A 21,914-nucleotide genomic window follows, 5' to 3' on the forward strand; every position below is an offset into this window, starting at 1 on the left:
GTGGCCTCAGTGTGTTTGGTCTTTCATCACATTGACTTTCTATGTGGTTTTATTTTTTTTTTTTGTGTGGCTTGCTTTAATTTGTTTATTTATTTATTTTAAATTTTCACAATAATTGATATTTCAGACTAAGTCCTAGTTTTCAGACATTTGCTCTCAGAAATCAGAAAGCACGAGTCATATTTAGATGAGTAAAGAACTCAAAAGCCTTCTGAAATAGACACTATCAAATGCACAAAGAGTAAGAAAAAAAGAATAGTTTGACCTGTTTTGGGATGGAGAAGTATCTAAACTTGCAAGAGTTCCAGAAGTGGCCGTTAGAGATTGCTGAGGATAAATCAAGTTTGTTTAGAAAACATATTAGTTGAAAAATAGCTAATTAGAAAAAAATGTGTCAGCATCCATATCGCATAAAAATAATTTGATGGAAAAGTAGCAAATGAGAATGAGAGGAGGTTGAGAGCAAATGGAAAAAACTGCTTCACAGTATGTGTTTTGGAAATGGGAGATCAAATCATCACTGATCTCCATTGATACCTTTTTGGCATCCTCCACACCACTTCCAAAGAGGGAGATGCAGATTTCTCAATAACAGTTCCCTCTTCTCCAGTGCTTTCTGATTGTCTACACATCACCTTCAGTTTCATTTTTGAAATGCCAAATGGACTGCAACTCTCATGCCACTCTCCCATTTTTCCCTTCCCACACATATTGTTTGTAAAATATGTCCTGCATCCTCTCTCCCAATTGTGGTTTCAGCAAAGCAACATGAGGAAGTAGTGTATTGTTGTATTTACTTTCCTTCATTAGGATGTGGGTTTCTGACAATGATGTCGGGCCTATCTTGGGAGTCATCCACTAGTAAAACTTGATCAAACCTGTTGCATCCCAAAGCAATTGAGTAAAACAGAATTATGGCTGCTGTAACTTAATCACAAGCAAAAACATGTAGGTGAGCTGTATTTATCAAGGGTTTTGCCATCTGATAACATTTACAGCAAACAGAAAATTAAAAGACTTAAACCAGAAGCAAATGAGTGGAAGGGTTTTTTTTGTGATTAACTGGATTTTTTCCCCTGTAGCTGCAGATAAATCTCATCTCCACCAGAGAATTTATCCTGAACATTTTTCTTCACTGGATGCCGGGGGCTGAATTTCTGTGTTCTCCTTCAGCACTGGAAGTACTTGAGAACCAACGGATAAAGTATCAGGGAAGGATGAGTGCAAGGGCTGGTTCATCAGGTATATGCCAAAGTTTGTCTGAAAAAAAGAAAAAAAAATATTCAGATGCAACTCATGTTAAAATAATCAAATTATAGAGAATCTCACAACCCACATATGTTTAGAAAAACAATATTGCTTTAAGAATAAGGAGGTATGTACTATCTCCACGCATTGAGAACATTCTAAACTCATTAAGTATAACAGACTGGTAAACAAAAGCTAATCCCATGCTATTCAAGAAGAATATCTTAAGCCAGTGGATAAATGATGTAGTATTTCATCATGAGTTCCACAGTATCATACATGTAATTTGCACTCCCTCACAGTATTGTTACTTAATGACTGCTCTGGCTTCTTGACAGACAGTTAATGCATTATCACAAATACAGGCTAGGCAGCACAAGGATGCATGTATGTTCAAAGGATGAGGACAAATCTTGCATCTTCTACCATGGATTATTTGCTTAGTTAACAGAACTTTGCTCTGTCGAGCTTTTGCAAATTTCCCTTCATTTCTTTGTATGATTATTATAGAATAGTTTATACAAAATATTCAGCAAGTTTATTAGGACTACCACTTGTTATGTGTCATTATCCATGAAGCCACTCTACACAAATGTTGGAAATATTTAAGATGCGTGTCCTAATGATACTGAATAACAAAGAAAAGATGAACAGAACAACCACTTCACCAACTAAACACACAACCTTTACAGGCACAGAAAACCTGATGTGAGTGTTCTCACTCTTATGTGTGGTCTTGATCTTAAGCTTGTTGAATGTTAGAGCTGTAGCTATGAACAGCTGTGTGTGATCTGGACATGTCACAGTAAGAGATGGGGAGTTTTGTGGTTTTGTTTTCCAATAGTGAAGAATTTAGAAATGTGCATGAAATAGACTTGCAACCTCATTATAATATTTCCCAAATTATTAGGTAATAGTTAATTAGAACACTGAAGACCATGTTAAATTGATAATTGATTTCTAGAATTCAAAATGTCTTTGTTCTTCAAAGTGAGGATCCTGGAATCTCAATAACAATTTCCCTATCTTTTTTTACAGGTTTCAACAGAAAGCATTTTGTTTTGGTAGGCTACAGCCAAAATGTACCAGTCACCCTAAAGTGTGAGAAAAATAAAAAGCAAACAAAATTCATTAAAACCAAAGCTCTATTTGCCTTCTCTGTTTCCTGATTACATTTACTGCCACTGTTCAGATTGATGATCCTGAAATTGAGGGAATTACATTTACAGCAGGTTTAGACAAATATGCTAGGTAAAAGGAATTTAATAATAAATTTTGAAAAATAGTGTTAGCTGAACTTAAGGGAGCATATTTGCCAAACTAACTATGAAGGTGGTATGTTTTCTCTTGTCCTTACACTGTATAATTCAAGATAGAGTATAATGAGGTAACACAAAAACAGCTTTTCATCTTTGAAGAATTAGCAAAACATAACGCTGAGACCTCCTCCCAAGTCAAAGAGATGCTGTAAAGCAGCAACCTATCCAAACATGGCCTCAGACTTTGAATTTGGATCTTTCTGTTTCATTTGTAATCACAAACATCAAAAAGAAAAACAGCTCCCAAGCAGAGTTTTATTGTCTGCTTCTTCTATTCCTTCACCTCACTGGCACTTCACATATATGGGGTATGAGTTGATCAGATCTATCCTATTAGTGACAGTTTGTGGATGCCTGTGGTCATAATGGTAGAGTAGATCCTTATGGTTCTAGTAGTTAATGGTGAGGAATGAGTGCAGCACAGTGGGATCCCAGTCCTCTAGCACAGTTTTAGACCAACCATGATGCTGGAAAGGTAAGCTAGCAATTGTTTCATTTCAAATATTAAAATACACAGTGCTATTCTTCTTTTTTTACTTTTATCTGTTGACAAGTTCTCTATTGGCCTAAATGATGTGGTTTTCAGCCTGTGGTTAATAACTTGGATTTACTTCCCACATCCTACTGCAAAAATGACAATTGCCATAATTTTGTTGTTTTAAAAAATCAGGCAATCATAAAACAAATATGGTAAAAGGAGTATTAGTCCATGCTACACTACATTTCACACAGGAAGGAACTTTATACCTCATCCATGAAAATGAACTTATTTGATACATGAGAAGGTTTTATTAATATTTATTGTATCGAGATCTTGATTTACCTTAAAATTTACCTTAAAATGAGATCTTGATTTACCTTGTTTGTTTTCCTTAAAGCACTTTAAATCATTCAGAATTATTTAAGAAGAGGCATGTTTGAATACATCTTATCTTCAGGAGTTCTCAAATACTATTTTAATACTGGTCCTTAGTATTTCTCCACTCTGATTGGGCATCTAAAGTCCCTTAGATTTTTTTTTCAATGATGAGACTGGGTGATGCCTAAGGAGTTTTCAAGGTGATGGTATATTGATGTTACACATATTTTAGTACTAATACCTGCTCAGAACTGCTGACTTCTTTTCTGAATGTTCTTAAGATCAAAATTTAGCTAGTGATTACCATAAATGTTCTTAATATCATTCCATTTTCTTGTTTTTTTTCCAATAATTACAAATATTGACTCAGCAAATACAGATAATAGCACCACCTGCCCCCTGCCAAGCCACTACAAAACCTGTGCATCCTGCTGTTTCATCTTTCTCTCAAGAGAAAGACAAAATGTAGGAATTGGCCCTTCTCACATTTCACAGTTGAAAAATGAGGCTTTCACATGCAGAGATTACAGCCTGCAGAGTTATTACATAATCTCTCTCTGCTGTAGCTACCTTTTCCTGCCTTCGAGGGCATTTTATTTTGCATATAACCTCCCCAGAACACACCAAGAGTGGGGCAGGGACTACTGGATTGTAAATTTTGTGACTTTATCTTCTCAGTCTTCTGATGGCAGTAAGGACTCTTTCCATATCTCCTAAACTTCACAGGGACAAAAACTGTGATGCTTCTTGATTGGTGAAAAGCACAACAATTAACTTCTGAGAGAAACAGATCAAACATACTTATTTTTGCCATTAGTGAATCATATGATAGTCATCACGCTCATTTAAAGGAGGAGCTAAAAAATGCCGTCATTCTTGCATGTTGTTTCAAGTACATTTACTGGATCAATAGGAATATGCCCTGTTTAGATATTCACTGACAGAAATATCCCAGGTGCAGTGTCTCTTTATGTAAGATAGAAACCTGAGGTGTTACCTCTTGACAGCTTGAGATGAGATGCCTTCAAGTTATGGCTCCTAAACAACAGTTAAGTCAGACTAGCACTTGGTAGGGAAAAAACCCTGCTAAAACATGTAACAAGCACATAAGTGATACTGCACACTAAAACTTAGCTTTGGATGGATGAGTTATGGATTTTTCTCCTGGATAAATTTATCAGCTCACCTCTGCTCATTTTGTTCATAAAATAACATAACCTCTTTTCCACGTAAAGGTTTAGGAGGTGGAGGGGTTTTTTTGTTTTGTTTTTTAGTGTAAGGATGTTTTGTTAGCTCTGAATTCACCAAAATTCATTAGTAAAGCCTTATAAAATAGGAGAGTGGAAGTACTCATTTTCAATATGATGATTTTTCATATTGTAAAAAAGAGAAACTTTTAACTTGGTGCCAAAACCCCTCATCTGCATCACAGAATATTTTCCTAAGAACTGATTTTCCTTTGCTCTACCTTAAATAAGTGCATTTTCCAGTTCAACCACCAATGAGAAAAAAGAGCCGCATTATTTCAGAAGTCTATTAATTACATCAATCATTGTTTGCAAATGTTCCAGACCTTTGGATGAAAAGCCCTGCACAGTGTAAAGCCCTGCATTACTAGGGAAATGCTGATAATGATGCATCAGATAGGAGAAGTGATTTGCTATCCTTGTTAACTATTCAGTCAGCAATCCACAGGCACAGAGTATAATTCTGTAGAGAAGAAGCTCTCCGGAGGCACAATGAGATACATAAAAGAGGATCAACAGCCTGCAGGAAAAAAACACAAGCCTTTTAGTGTATGAGGGCATGTGCAAACATAATGGATTTCCCTTGATGTACCGCTACCCATATATTTATGCTGGAGCAGACTGCTAATGCAATTCCATTTGCTACCTTGACAGCAAGTCCCAGCTCATAGCTCTGCTGCAAATCTACCCACAGGGCTTCCGCTATTGTTAGTGTTAAACTGCATCAGCAAAACACAGAAGACCAGCAAGAATTCAGTGTTCTCTCCTTTCTGTCTATGTGCGTTTTGCATCAGGTGGTGAAGCATGTGAAACAGCTTGTGGCTATTTTAATGCTATTTGCTTAATGTAGTCATCTCATAATTCATAGTCTCTTGTAGGAACAGAGCATGCTCTGTCATGGAAGGAGAGCTCATTTTCCCTTTTCAGTCAAAAATTACATAAAGAATCCTTAATGAGTGTTTCTTCAGAACTGATGGCAGCAGAGCTTAAGTTCACTTCATAGAAATGTTTATGTTTTATTTCAATCAATGTGATAAAAAGTTTCGTAAAAAGCAGCTAGCTAGGATTCAGCACTCTGCTTTACAATTATCAGAAAACATATGCAAATTAGTTGCACGGCCAATTACAGTAGCTGATTCTGACTTTCAGCTGCAATCCAGCTAAGCAAAGCCTCAGTCTTTCAACTTGAATCATTATGGTCTCAGAGTCTCAGAGGGACAGAGAAAAAGACAATTTCAGAAATAAATATTGAGCCACCTCTTTCAAGTCTTACTTTATTTAGCTCATTATTGACGTTCATTGGCAGTGCTGTTATTTGGGTTAGCAGTTTGATAAAGTCTAATGTATCTTTCCAGGTTGGTTTTCTTGGAAAAATAAACCAAAATGGTAAATACTGACATCTAGCTCTCTTATTAAGAATTCAGGATTTGCTATCCATTCGCATGTGCAGTGCCTTTAATGTTTTGGAAATCAAGCAGCTACAACAGCCTTTCAAAAATGTCATTCCCTCTTGTACTGGGAAATGAGCTCAAATCTTATTTTGCTGCTTTTTTTTTGTTTGATTTTTTTTGGGTTTTTTTTCTAGTTATTGCATTTTTGGCAGCTGGGAACAAACACTGCTAAATTCCTTCACTGGATCTGTACCTGATAAAAACAGAAAATGAAATCTATTAGGTGACTCCTTAATAAAATAGCGCATGCTAGAGACATGAGTCACCAGAGGATTATCTCTGTAATTTAACACAGGCAAATAAACTCAATGTTCTTTCTCTCTCCCCACTGTGAACTGTGACAGGTTTGGATCAATGCTCTCTGCTAGATCTGCTTAGGCATCCTGAAGATGCCATGGTCCTTGGCTGCTATTCACTGATAACCAGCTGGTCACAGATGACTTGCAGGAGGGATGGACTCTGATATTGTCTCACATCAATTCAGGCAAAACTACCAATTCAAAGTATCTCTTTCACCTGTCAAACTAACTCACAGGACTTTGCCTTATACATACCAGGACATGTTCATAAGATCTCATCTGCCAGCATCCCTGAAGGCTTGGAAAAACAAAACAAAAAACCCCCTGAAGGCCTAGTTCTTTGTAGAATGAATATGGCTACGCAGCTGGGGAAAGCAGAACACTACTCTGCAGTGCCTCACCTTGCCATGTATCTTTTATCTGGTGCCAGGTTGTTCTCAAGAGTTTGGATTGCTCTCTTTGGCTTAGCTGTGTTTAGATGATTTACTTGGTTATAGAAGTGCTTATACCAAGAAAATCTTTGCATTGCTGAATTAATCAGAATGAAAGAGAAGTTCATCTTTGCCGTGGGAAAAACGTAGAAGATGCTTTGCCTCTCCTGAGATTTCCTGGGTAAGGTTTTGTTGCTATTTGAGAAGATCCTTGAATAAGGAATGCTTTCCTTCTACAGAGGATTCAAGTCATAACCCAGTAAGACCCACAAGAGTAGAACAAGTCCTCCACATACCTCATCCCATGTGGTAGGTGGGCAGCATCCCTGCCCAGAGTGCCAGAATGTGCTCTAAAGCATCCTTTAAATGCAAGGAAAAACTTTACTGTGAGGGTGAGGGAGCCCTGGCACAGGTTGCCCGGGGAGATTCTCTGGAGGTTTTCAAAACCTGCCTGGACGTGTTCCTGTGTGATCTGATCTAGGTGAATCTGCTTTAGCAGGGATTTGGACTGGATGATCTCTAGAGGTTGCTTCCAACCCCTACCATTCTATGACTGTGATTCTATGAGTTGTTCCAGTTGTGGCTCACCATTACTTGGGGAGGGCTCTCATCTTCAGGCTACCTGCCATGGCCAGAAGCTCATCTCACAAAAGTACACATGCTGTGGCCATCTGGATGTCAGAGCCTGCTGTATAACCCTAAGTCATCTCAGGTCAGCGGGAAGCTGTGCTCAGACAGCTGGCCTTGCCTGCTCATCTCTCCCCCAGATCACTCTGCACCAGGCTGGCTTGGAGATGGAGCTGGCAGAACTATTCACCAAGGACAACACTCAGTGAAAATGTAGCCCTTTGTTTGCTTAATGAGTCACCAAGGCAAATCAATTTACTATTTTTTTCCCCCAAAGGCCACATTATTTGCAACTTGTTTGTGCATTGTTGGGTGAATGATTTGCAACCTATTTGTTATTACTCTGCCCCTGTGCTGTGCCCAGTCTCTAGTGTTTGGCTGGTATGGGCAAGGCTTCTGAGCCCTGAATGGTTAATAAACTTTTACAACAGAAGCTCAATGAAAAGGTAGTAATGAATTTAGAGACAGAATTTTCAGCTAAATAAATACTTATGAAGAGATTTGTGAAGCTTTTGGGATGCTGAACTGTCTAGTCATTGTCTGAGTGCTCTCAATTCCAAGGAGCAATGCAACCTCCAAAGGCAGGACTCCAAATGAACCTTTGTATTTCACACATTCTCCAGTTACTTTCTTAATCAATTACCCTCCACTTCGACTACATTCACATCTGCTCTGTTTTTCCCACAGAGTAGTTTCTCACGGTCGGGATAAAGTTTAGTTTTACAAGCTGACTATATAATTTCAAACACTTTCTGATTTTTTTTTTTTTGCAGATTACTCTTCTGGAATGACATTAGTGCATCAGCTCATGTTTTTCAAGATCAAAATAAACACATTGTAAAGCAATACATAGTGATTAAAAGCAAGCACAGTAAAAAATAGTGCATATAAACAGTCAATTTCTGAATAAAATCTGTGTTGAGCATTTTATGGAAATAAACCATGTCATGTCTTGGTGGTAAGTGCATCTTCTTTTTACTGAAAAACAAATGTTAACAATTAGCATAACAACATAATAATGAATATTCTCTCAGCAGATATTTCACTATACATGCAATAAACTCACTACAACTTTCTATACAGCTATTTTGGAGTACTATACTGACCTTTCTACCTCTGGCAGCAGACAGAGACTGTAGAAATTCTTTGTTTCGTTCCCCAGACTGTTGATCAATGCAGATTATTTGACATCTGCTACATGGACCCACAACCTGAAATTTTAGTTAAAGAACATTCAGAGCTGTATCTCAAAGCAGTACGAGACACAATGGGCCAACCTCTGACGATCATAGTATTTTAAAGACATACCATCCACATACCTTTCCTGTATTCCTTTATGATTTCATTATGTAAAAGGTCAGGCTTGTTTACCTAAGATACATTTTCAAAGGATCTCCTTGTGAAGGTCTCATTGAGTTTTTAATTAACTCTTAAATTTTATTTTTTTCAATAAAACTTTCCCAGAAACAGAATTTGAGAAATACAAAACATTTACATATTTGTATTTCCTGATGGCTTGACTTCATCTACACGCTGGCATGGCTACTTAACCAAAGGAGAACTGAATACAAAATTAAGCCAGCACCTCAGGGTTTAATCCAATGAGGATTTTCTTGGGTTTGTTTTACATTGTTTCAGTGTAGTTTACATGAACAATATCTTTCTTATATGCATGGCACTTGTCATAGATCGTAGAATGTTCGGAGTTGGAAGGGACCTTTAGAGATCATGTAGTCCAAGCCCCCTGCAGAAGCAGGACCATCTAGATCAGGTCGCACAGGAACGTGTCCAGGTGGGTTTTGAAGACCTACAAGGAAGGAGACTCCACAATCCCTCTGGGCAGCCTGTGCCAGGGCTCTGTCACCCTCACAGTGAAACAGTTTTTCCTTATGTTTAAATGGAACTTTTTGTGTTCCAGCTTCATCCCATTACCCCTTGTCCTGTTGCCAGATACAATAGAAAAAATAGCAATGCCCCAACCTCTTGACATTCCCCATTTATATACTTATAAATATTAATGAGATCCCCCCTCAATCTCCTCTCCTCTAGAGTACACAGCCCCAGTTCCTGCAGCCTTGGAGATAATCAGAATGCAAAATGTGTATCATCACAAGTTTCCACAATCAGAAGGCATAATGACATTCTCTAGTCCAATGACATATGTAATACAGATCATGGATCTTAAAGTTAATTCTTGTTTGAACTAGAGTGTGTTTTTAGGAAAAAAAAAAACCAAAAACAAACCTGCAACAACTTTGTTCATAAAACATTAAAACATAGAAGGAAGACTTTTTGCAGTTTCACTTAACATTGCATCTCTAACTTTAGCAAAGCTGTGTGTTACAGAAACTAACTGTTCCTACAGTATGCATCGTAACGTATGCATTCTACTTTCGTAAAAAGTGTCATAAATTTCAAATAGGGCAAATAATTCAACCTTACACTGCAAACACTTTAATATCTTGATCAGTTTTTTGACCTGCATCTAGAAATGCTTGTACAACTCTTTAGTGTAATCATTAAAACCATACATTTGGCTCAGCTTTTTTAGAAGATGATTTTCCATAGCTTTAGTAGTTTTTAAAATAACAAGAAAACAAGATAGAGAGTAAACATTTTTCTCTGCTTTGCTTTGTTGAACAGCTTCATCTACCATTTTCCTAGCATCAAGCACCACTAACATAATTACTCCTGTTAAAACGTCATTGTCCGCATAAGGACCTAGCAGAGACTGATAATGCAAGTTGCAACAGCCTTTCTATTTTCAGCTTCCATTCCAATGTCATAAACAGGAATGCCTTTTTATTTTGTAGTTGTACAGTATCTTCCACAACAGGATCCAGAGATGATTTCTCTGGTGCAACTCCAGCATTGAACAAGGTAAACATGAAGGAGTTTGTCCTCTGTGTTCATCATTTCCTACCTAAGGATATTTTTCCTCAGTTTTCTGTAACTCATAGCTTATTGATCAAGGACACATAGGAAGACAGTAGATAATTCATATTTTTCACCCTTACTGAAAAAATGACCTATCCATTTCTCACTATATGCTGACCAGCAAGAAAGAGCTGTAATAGCTTCTAGATTTGACCTTAGCACTTACATTATTCACACATTCGTAGCCATCCCTTAGAAACAAGAAATAAGACACTTTTGCACACTAGACAATACATTTCCAAGCACGTATTTCCTACCTAGGGACTAGATGCATCCAATAGAACATGTAACACATGTGCGCATCATTCCCTAGGCTTTCATGTGTAACTTTTTTGTAGATCCTTCGTTGAAGTTTTTCTCAAAAGAATGTATTTGCCAACAAAGTCTGACTCTTCAGCATTTTCCTTACAGTACTAAGCATATTATGTTGTTAGACATGACTTGAAGCACAACAATCAAACCAGGCCAGCCTTGGAAATACATCTTGAGTGGAAATTGAGACAAAACATGCACAACAGAGGGCAAGGAAGTGATCATTTACTTGTACTAATGACCAGTTGTTTAGTAATCAGTTGCTTGATGTGCAGCAATATGAGGTTATGTTTGGATTGTTATACTTAACAGAAACCAGTATTCTCTTGTGACATGCTGGCAAACTCTGCCTCAAAACAGTGATTATTATTCTGCTCAGCTGGATGGAGGTGGGAAATTAGATGAATTATGATTTTTTTAAAAAAATAAAAGGTGTGGAGAAATATGTCAAAACCTGTCAATTATATTGAATCATGTTTGCCACAGGTCACAGCATGGAGGGTTTTTTTACACACTTCATAAATTTCAACTGCACAAACTGTACTGCCCATGTTCCAGTTTTTGCCTTGCAAAAATTACTCAGTCTCCAGGGGTCAAAATACTTTGTGATAGACTGTGACTAGTACAAGAGTGATGAGTTTGCACCTGGAATCGCAGAGCACCTATTGAAATTTCAGCCCACTCTTCTTCTTCAAAGGACTCTGGTGCACTGATGACAATGTTGGCACGGAAACGTTGGATTAATTCCTCTGTTTCCAGTGGCTCTTCCAATCTGCCCCAGAGAGAAGAGAGAAAAAGAAAAAAAGTTTATGACATAGTTCTGCACTAGATGTTTGTGCTATAAGAATCTAGTAGCTAGTATGATTCAGTGTTTCTCCAGAATAACCTAGACCAACTTTTACTACAAAGTCTATGAAAATGGCACAAGGTATGTAACTATAACTGGTAATCCTCTACGTGGCTTCTTCAGAGGTGTAACCTGGAACTGTAGGTATGAAAGCATGTAGACAGGCAATTGTGAACAATGCATTTGAGAGAATTCCTTATTAGTTACCATACCTAAGGCTAATGATAACAACATAAAAGACATTTGAGCTAGTGATCATTTGACTTATAGAAATTTATTCTGCACATGCAAAAGGGACAAAACCAGTAGACACTGAAGGTGAAAAATGCCATTTTAAGTGAGAATATATACCTCATAATATTATTATTCTTTGCCTTTGGGATGCAGCAGATTGCACCAAATGATAGGAGCTTTGACAAAATTTAATCTATATCTGGTGATATCTCCACCTCTTTGCAAGCGTCTGAACTGCCAGAATGTAGACTTGTGTCAGTGCGGAGAACGTACATGAGGTAGACAGAGCATCAGGCTGCATACAAATACCAGAAATCTGGCTGCAACTTCAAACTGACATTCTCCACTCTGCCTCTAAAGGAGAACCTGGACAGTACCAGAAAAAAAGACAGCTCTAAAATTTGCAAGGGAGTTCTCTCAGGGCCTTTGTTAGTTGGGAAGAGCATTTATTTTTGCATTAGGTATTATGGACATGAATAACTCTTGATACCCCATCAGCTATGGTCTGACAACTTTGGGATGACACCTTAAAGCAGAGGCAGAAAACTGGGTAAGAGGTGAAGAGACAAAATTCTCTTCTGGAAAAAAAAACCTAAGGACATACAGTTTAAAATGTGTTTTAATTAAAATGTGGTAAAAGATGCAAAATAAAGTACAGGGAAGACTGTTCACATCAAGCAGTCTTGGCAGAGGAGGCCTGTTAGGTGAAAAAAAGAGCTTGATTTAATTTAAAATAGCCTGGATGATCTTTAGCAGTTAAATGTGCATAAGGATAAACTGTTTATGCAGACTTTCAGTCAAACCACACAAGCTCAGGTCCCAGCAGCCTGGGGGGAGGATGGGAAGCTGAAGGGCTACAGGTTTTCCCTTGAGATCCTTCAAATAATCCCACACTCAGACATAATTCGTAATGGTTGAAGAAGACAGAATCATAGAATGGTTTGGGTTGGAAAAGACCTTAAAAATAATCTCTTTTCAACCCCTGCCATGGGTAGGAACACCTTCCACTAGGCCAGGTTACTCTAAGCCCCATCCAACCTAGCCTTGAACACTTCCAGAAATGGGGCAGGCACAACCTTTCTGGGCAACCTGTTCCAGTGCTTCACTACCCTCAAAGAAAGGAAGTTTTAAAGTTTCCAGTTTTCCTGCAGGCTCCTTTAGGTGCTGGAAGTCTGCTATATAGTCTCCACGGAACCTTCTCCTCTACAGGCTGAACAACTTGAACTCTCTCAGTCTGTCTTCAGAGGAGACGTGCTCCAGAGGAGATGCGCTCCAGCATGTGATGAGGCTTCATTGTGCTCCTCTGGACTCGCTCCAATAGGTCCTACTTATGTTGGGGCCCCCAGAACTGGATGCAGTACTATAGGTTGGATCTCACCAGAGTAGAGGGGGAGAATGACCTCCCTCCACCTGCTGGCTGCGGTACTTTTCATGTAGCCCTGGATATAGTTGGCTTTCCAGGCTGCAAGTGCACATTGCCAGGTCACTTTGAGCTTCACCCCCAAGTTCTTCTCCTCAGGGCTGGCTCTCAATTCATTTTATGTTCAGTCCACCTTTGTGCTTGAGATTGCTTCAACCCCTGTGCAGGACCTTACACTTGGCCTTGTTGAATTTCATGAGGTTCACATAGGAGACAACAGAAGATGTAGACTATGCTAATGCTAAAACAGACAAGGTGGAAAATAGCAGTTATCAATGAACAAAATCAGATACACTGTTGTATATCCAAGCTTTGCTGCGGGGTCTCGGAGCTCACGTGCTGTGTAGCCTCTAGTTTTGAATGCACTCTGTGACACCTAAGTGCCTGACACACCAGTTGGTACTGATGGGGGCATCAACAGCCCCAGTAACCTCAGACTGTGCATGCAGTGTCCTGAGCCAGTTGCTGCAAGCTACTTTGACTTTCTACTATTTTATCCCTTGCTACTAATCCTCAAAGACTGCAATGACTCTACTTCTGGTCTTTCTGCCTTAAACCCACTCAGACTCACCTCCAAAATACTTCACCTCTCTTATGCCTATCCCCAGTCCTCAGAATTACTTGTAGTTACTTGGCAGCATGTATCTGCCTAGTCTAGAGAAGAGGCGACTGAGAGGAGATCTTGTTAACATTTATAAATATCTAAAGGGTGGGTGTCAGGAGGTTGGGATATCCCTTTTTTCTATAGTAGCTAGTAACAGGACAAGGGGTAATGGGATGAAGCTGGAACAAAAAGCTCCACTTAAACATAAGAAAAAACTATTTCACCGTGAGGGTGACGGAGCAGTTGCACAGGCTGCCCAGAGGGGTTGTGGAGTCTCCTTCCTTGGAGGTCTTCAAGACACTCCTGGATATGTTCCTGTGTGACCTGATCTAGGTGACCCTGCTTCTGCAGGTGGGTTGGACTAGATGATCTCTGGGCGTCCCTTCCAACCTCTACCATTCTATGATTCTATGATTCTATGACCTGAGTAAAATCCTATTAGTTCCCCTCCTGCAAAGTATGCATTGGTTGGATTAGATTAACAGACATCTTCATCTTGCAAATCTCACCAAGAATCTGTTGTGAAAATCAGTGTAATTTGCCAAAGCCAGCCTAGGTACTTTATACTTTTCATAATAGAGAGCCCTGCAATGCAGAATGGATTACATAGATCTAATACATTATATATATCTAATCTAATAGATAACATACATCTAAAAGGAATATCTGCACCTTCGGGGGGTATTTCTAACAAGAATATTTTAACATAAGGCCAGGCTATGGGGATTTTCAGGGAGATGACGTGTGAAAGTAACACCAGAGAGATGGATGTCTCTGTGTACATGTAGCTCTCCAACAGTATGCTACACTCTTATTTTTAATTAGATTGCTGTTTATGTTTTACACCATCTCTCAAGAGCCAAGTGCAAACCAGAAGATTAACTTTTACTAATGGAAGATAAAAACAAAGATAAATTATTAAAACTCAATTGAAGACTGACTTTGTTTTTTGAATACTAGCAAGGTTTCCATTAAACAAAAACACTCTCACATGCCAAGAAGCTAAATACTACTTTCTTAAGAAGAAAAATATTTTATAAAAAACTATATGTGCCTATTCTTGAAAATACACTGCACAGTTCAGTATTTGGAAAGGTTATTCACTATGATTTAGTAACAGTGTAAAATGAGAACGCTATGTATCTATGCTGAATTCATTTCCCCAGCACCCTGAGAAAGCACTGCAGGGCAAAACAGAGAGGAGTTTTCCAGCTTGCACTGCAAAGTGGGAAGTAAGATGCTTTTCAGACACCTTGGCATTTCCAGTCACATCTGGAGTTTCCTTTGAGGAAAAGGAGATTACAAGTTTAGTTGTACTGGAAGATATTAGGTGAAAAATCAATGTATCATCTGACATTGCCTGTTTTACCAAATTTCCTTGTTCTCTTTCAACCTCACCTGCTGCTCCCTCTTGTGCCTTACTCTTCTTTGCACTCAGATCCCACATCTAGAAAGTTCCTCACTGAGTCACACTAAGGAAAAAACCCATTCTGAGTAAGGGACGGCTGAAAGTGCTATTCTCACAAAAAGATGTAACCCAGCCAGTCAAGCCTCCAAAACAGGCATTAACTATCATCACGAGAAGTTAGTCAAAATGTCTGAGAGACTAATTCAAGTCTTTTCCATGCATTTTTCCCAGAGCAGTACTGCTATGATATCCTAAAATGGCCCAACTGTCCTCTCCCAGAGAAAGAAAACCCTCAGGCAAAACAAGTCCCATAGTAGTAGTGATGTAGTGATGCTTCATTTAGTCAGTAGTTTTAAATCCTGAAGATATACATGTATCCTCCCACAGAGAGATATATATATTCCCCCTCTACTCAAAACAGGAATTTCAATGCAGAGGACATGTTTGGTGGATGATTAAGCGGAAAGAACATGACTCTGAGCAGAGATAGAGAAAGTTGTGAGACAGGGAAAGGGGTCTCTGAGAAAGATGCTGGGGCTCTGGGATGCACAGCTACGATGGAGGCTTTGAGGGTAGATTTTCCACAGAATTTGAGCCTGTCCTAGTTATAGTAAAGAAACAACAACTTTACATTGTTAATATATGGAAGTTTAGTTACTAACAGGTTCCTTATCTTTGAACTATGGGTGGGCTCAATGTTTAATTTGCTGTTTCTACCACCCACTTTTCAACAAGTAAAGCCAAATTCAATTAAGAAATGAAATGAATCCGGCCCTGCAAGTAGTTTTAAAATATTTCTGTTCTGAACCTTTGCTCTAATTCTCAATCCTTCCCATAGTAAAGAAAAGTTCATCAAATAGCAAGATTTTGTATTTTCATCTGCCAGATTATTTATGTTGAAAAAACCTAAGGTATCCTTGTTCTTCCCACAAGTAGAGGTTGGCTGGTTCTCAATAATCTGCCACCAAATCACCAGGCAAGAGTTTTGTTTAAGTTCTCCTAAAGTTAATTGGCAGACAGATTATGTTCAAGCATTTAATCCAAATTTTCAGAAATCCTACAGGAATGAGTGATCACAGCAGTTTAGTACCTTCTATATTTGTTGAACATTGAAAAATAACTATCTAAATTTCCAGATAAAACAGTTATATTGGTCTTATGGCAAGATTCTGGAATCCAAGACTACTGAGACACATTTGGGAGACAGAAGGACCTTACCTTGCAGAAACATGTTCTTTCAGATGCAGAATACTTGCTATGTTTATCAGGAGGTATTGTGCTTCATTCACAAGAGAGAGTGAGATGTTTGTAGCAGGTGTCGGACCTAAAAAATAAGAATTCAATATTCTAAAATTATGATTAAAAATCAGGAAGATTATACGAGTAATTTCACCTCATCTCTCCTTTGACCTCTTATTTATTACCATTAAAAATTATTCATTTGGCTCCAGACACTAAGGAAAGATTCCAAGAATCCCTTCAAACCTGAAAATGATTATGATGCAATGCATACAGAAATTGAGACAGAGCTATGATTGCAACAAATTTGTAAAACAATTTACAGGAGCAATATGTGTGGACTGTTTACAGATTTTTCATGATTATTTTTCCAAATGATCATTGAGTTTCCAGACAAAATTGTGGTTATGATGTAACCCTATCCTCCGAGACTAGTGTATCTCTCTCTACATTTTCACCAAATGTAAGACACAGAAAGGCAGCATTATAAACACAGTTTGGGTATAAGTCTGCTAGATGAATATTGGTTACCCTTTACTGGACTAGTTAAAGAATCAGTAAGAATCCCAAGAGCTCGATGTTTACTAAGTGAAGAATCCCAAATATTTTTAAGAGTGACAACATACCTTTTGTATTTTTCTGATGTGACCTGTTTTTCATGTCTGAACTTTGTCTTGTCAAGCGACATGGATGACCAAGAAACATAGAGAACCAGGCAGCAATTCTGTCTCCACAGTCAAATGTTTTTGCCCTATTATGAGAAAAGAGGGATTTAACAAAATTTAATTGCAAAACTGAAGACAAATTATTTTTCTGCTTCTTTCAATACAAAATACAGAATCCGTATTGTCTGATGAGTGCCTAATGTGAAATTCTGCATAATTTTGTCTCCCAGTTTCCTCAGTTCTACTCTGTTACTCTTGAAGTTAACATTCATGAGATCTAATTTAGTTTTGTACAGAAAATTGCTTTGGAATAAAGGATTAAATAATCATAGCACTTAAGACAGTGACTCTGAAGTACAGTAACTGGTCTCTCATATTAAAATATTGCAATATTCTATTATGAAAATGTTACTGTGCTTTTTTTACTAAAACAAGGAGGATTAATCTAAGTTGAATTTAAGATGGCTCCACTATGCCACACTGTGTGTAATCTTTAATGGTCCCATCAGCTAAAATTATATTAATTCCCTAATTTAATTCATATAGTACAGACATTCGACATTAAAACGTGTCTTCACTAGCAGAGCCCAAGTATCTCTCTATCTAAAGATGATTTCCATTACTAGTAAATTGTCTAGTGAGCTATGCAAGGCTGGTAATAGATTTACCTTCTTTACCTGAATGCAATCTCTCCTGATGGATTTTGAGATCATCTCTCTCAGTTCAGGATGGGCTTGATCAGACCACGTATCAGACCAAAGAGTTTCCTCAGTCCTGACTAATCTTAACATCAATCTTTTAAAAACTAGGAATCTAGTTTAAGTTAGTTGACTGAGTTCCCCTCACAGATAATGGAAACAGTTCAGTACCTCCTATCTATATCAGACTTCAGGATGGGATAATTCTCACTTACAGCAAGGAAAGTGATGTAGCACTGTTTCCACACCAACATTGTCATCCCACTGAGCCAAAAAAGCTGACCTGGACAGAAACCATATTGTTTCTCAAGAAAGAAGAAATCAACTCTTGACAACAAAAGATGCTAAGTCCTAGGACTCAGAGAAAAAGTGGCTTGGCTTTATGAAATGCTTTGTAGGTTCAACGGAATTTTACACAGGTAGAAAGTGAGGACAAGTAAAATCAAAGAGATTTTATAATCCTGCAGGGATCAGGTATCTCTTCAGTGGTTGTTCTGAAGTTTGATTGTCGTGCAGTTCTGCATCCTCCCCACTCTATGGCTGAAGAGACACCAACCGCAGCTGCATCTAGCCAGTGATACTCCAGAACTGAAATGAAACTCTGATACTATGAGATGCAGGCACCTGGGCAAGAATGAGCTTCCACATGAGATTTCATAGCCTGAGCTGAGCGGTTCTTGTGTCCTTGTGTTACAAGTGTTGGGGAGAAGGCTGCTAATGAGAAGGCATGGATCTTTCATGGTAAAAATATAATTCCCAAAATATTTTTTTCCCACCCAAATAAAGGTGTAAAGGGTCTTTCCTGAGCCTGTTGCCTGTAGCAGCCAACTTGGGCTAATACTATATAAATCAGGAACAAAATTTTGCTGTCTCTTTTTATTTTCTTACTATTTTAAGACATCACGTCCAGGTTAGAAACACAGAGGATTCTCAGTATTCCATCAAATGTCACTGTGTACTTTTTGTATTCCAAGACTCCTGCATTTTCAAATTGCTTTCCCTTATCATCAGACCATTTTCTGAGCAAGTATCATCATCTCTCTAAGGTCTTATTCAAAGTCTTTCTGTTAGAGCCTAATTCTATTAATTTTCTCCTTGTATTTATCTTTGTGGAGCATTACTTTACATCTGTCAGCATTACATTTAATTTGGCACATGTCAGGCAATTTATAAAAGAGGATGTAGTTCTCTCAGATTTTACTTGCTGTTCACCTTGAGTTCCCCACTCATCTTCCTATTATGTCATTTAGCTTCAGTGCATTACAGCTGGTCCCTCTAGTTAGGTAATTTATAGAACAAGAAACAAGGACAGTGGAAGTCTGAATATTGATCCCAAGGGACTTAATACACACATTTACACACAATGGGCTCAGTTTACCTTGGTTTCAGCTACATCTTTGTCTTCTTCTACCACTGATATCCTTCCCTTGATCACTTTGATATTGTGGCCTGTCAAATAAGAGGCTGTGTCCCTGCTTGTTTCAGTAGAGAACTAACCCTGAGCGTTTAGAGTCTTATACAACATCAATAACCTTAACATCACTAGCTTCTACTTGCATCTATCCACTGCTAGATATGACACTAGAAAATCCCGTCCCTCCGATGTGAGCAACACATGCTGATTGACAGCCTCTGCTGAGATGCAGACTAACACTGATGAATTGCTTCTGTCATGGTTTGGCCCAGTCAGCACAGAAGCACCAAGACAGTCTCTCTCTCAGTGCCCCCATTCACCTCCACCCTTGTTTAGATGGCAGAGGCCCCAGTGAAATGGGAGGAAAAAAGATAACCAAGGATGTTGTGGATTAAGACAAGGGCAGGGAGGGATCGCTGCCAATTATGGTTCTGGGCAAAGGAGACTCCAGTACTTGACTTAGAGAGGAAAGTAGGAAAGTTTATTCTACAAGAAACAGAATGGAATAAGATCAAAAAGGGAGTAGGATGATGAGAAAATTACAACCAGCACTTTAAGATCTCCCTCCCCCATCCCTCTTTTCTTCATGGGCCCAGCTCACTGCTCCCAATATCTCTACCTCGTTCCCCCCCAACAGCTCAGGGGGGCAGGGAGTGGGGGATGTGGTCAGTCTCTCACAGATGTGCTCTGCTGCTTCTGTCTTCTCAGATGAGGATGACTCCTGGCTCCGTTATGAGATCCTTCCCACGGGGCACAGTCCTTAACGAACTTCTCTGTTGTGGATTGTTCCCAGCATCTGTGGCTTCTGCCGATACAGGGTCCCTCGCACGGGACACAGTCCTTAGTGAATACCTCTGGCGTGGATTCTTTGCCACAGTTGCAGTTTCTGCAGATACAGGGTCCCTCTCTCAGGACAAGGCCTCTTCTGGGCATAACTTTAACGAGCTGCTTTGTTGTGGGTTCCTTCCCACAGTTACATCTCCTGTGAATATGGAGTCCCTTCCATGGGACATGGCCTGCTCTTGCCATAGTGATCCCTCCCTTGGGACACAGCCTCTTCTGGCCATAGTTTTAATGAAGAAAATCACTGCCCCTGGCTTGGAGTCCGTATTGAAGTGATGGGGTCCCTCCCACGGGACACGGCCTCCTCCGGTCATAGTCACTGCCCCTAGCTCTGGGTTCTTTAGCAATATGAATCTCTGCACCTGATTCAGGGTTTCTAGCAAAATGAGTCTCTGCCTTTGATGCAGTGTCTTTAACAAAATGCAAACAAATCTCAGTTTCACCAGTTCTCTCCATAGAATGCAGGAGAGTCTCTGCTCCAGCACACCTCCTCCTATCTTCACTCACTGACCTTGGAGTCCGCATGGTTGTTTCTCTCACTCTTCCCACTCCTTGAACCACCACTAGCCAGAAAAGAAGAAGGAAGAAACAGGACGAAGAAATAGGAAGAAGCCTCCTCTTCCAGCTTCTTCTTTAAAAGTGATCGTGGAGGCGTCTAATTGGCTCAGCCCCAGAAGTGGGTCTGGCTCAGAGCTGGGGAGAGTTGCGAGCAACTACTTACAGGAGCCATCTTTACAGCCCCTTCCTCCTTACCAGAAAAAGCTGTCATGTCAAACCATGACAGCTTCACAAGGGAAACTTGGGCTCATTAAACTTCCATGGCTGCTGAGAAATTAAATTTCCTCATGTGACTGCTTGCAGGTTGTACATCATATGCATTTCTCAGCTATCTTGGTGTAAACCAAGAGTAATAATCTAAGCCAACAGAACTGGATGAAGTCAGAACATCAGAGAGCAAAATTAATAGGCAGAAAATTCCTTCCGTAATCTTTTGAAAAAATGCCTTTTAACAAAGACTTTTGGTCCCATGGGTCACCTCAGACCATAAATCACCTCCTGTTCTACTGCAAAGCACTATTTTACTCCTGTTTCTGATCTTTTGTTTCCAGAGACATCCCTGCTGAAATGTGGGAACCTGGCATCAAGTGATGTTGGATGTCTGAGCAGTTTAACAGTCTCATCAACATTGTCCACTCATTCTGCCTCACTTCCTGCACAATTTATTTGCTAACCACAGTCCACTCTTTGTCATGCATGTCCTCTTTCTTTGTCATACATTCTTTTTCTTCCTCCTCAGAACTCTAAGCAGTTTCCCACGAAAACTTGCTATTTCGTACATTAAAACTGCTATGGTCAGTGGCAAGAAAGACAAGACAGAGTAAATAGTATGGCAGCAAAATATGCACACAGAGAGGAAGATAACCTATGCTATTTTACAGTCTGTAATGGATGGGCTAACCATGGGGAGGCCAAGGATGAGTCAACACTAAGGGAAGTGAGACAGATGGTTAAAACAAATGATTCCTGGGTGAATTCCACTACCTGAGGAACATACACTTCTCAGGAAAAGATCCTCTTTACCATCTGAATAGCTAGCCGAAAAGACGATAATCTCCTGCATGGCTCCATGGGGAAAATGGACACATTTTCTTCCAGTTTGTTTATGTGTTACCCTCAGAGAAGCAAATCTAGAGGGTTACAAAGAAATAGTATACCTTGTTTAAAACAAGATCTGTAAGTGGCTCTTTTAGTTGCACTTACCAAGAGACTCAGTGAAATGAAACAGTAGATAATGCAAATGTACTTTAGGAA

The 21,914-nt window shown here is 39.1% G+C and overlaps 1 protein-coding gene across 1 annotated transcript in view; it reads right to left on the reverse strand.

The window, feature by feature from the left end:
* Positions 1-212: 212 nt before the first annotated feature.
* Positions 213-21,914, reverse strand: part of MOCOS (molybdenum cofactor sulfurase) — a 222,387-nt gene continuing 200,685 nt past the window's right edge. Inside the window, exons 11-15 of the mRNA XM_061995353.1 lie at positions 17,109-17,233; positions 16,462-16,567; positions 11,376-11,502; positions 8,588-8,692; positions 213-1,260 (exon numbers count right to left, since the gene is read on the reverse strand). Of these exons, the coding sequence (XP_061851337.1) occupies positions 1,114-1,260; positions 8,588-8,692; positions 11,376-11,502; positions 16,462-16,567; positions 17,109-17,233 (610 nt within the window). The 3' untranslated portion in view covers positions 213-1,113. The remainder of the gene's footprint in view (positions 1,261-8,587; positions 8,693-11,375; positions 11,503-16,461; positions 16,568-17,108; positions 17,234-21,914) is intronic.

This window comes from Colius striatus, chromosome 4, assembly GCF_028858725.1.
Source record: "Colius striatus isolate bColStr4 chromosome 4, bColStr4.1.hap1, whole genome shotgun sequence".
NCBI classification, from domain to species: domain Eukaryota; kingdom Metazoa; phylum Chordata; class Aves; order Coliiformes; family Coliidae; genus Colius; species Colius striatus.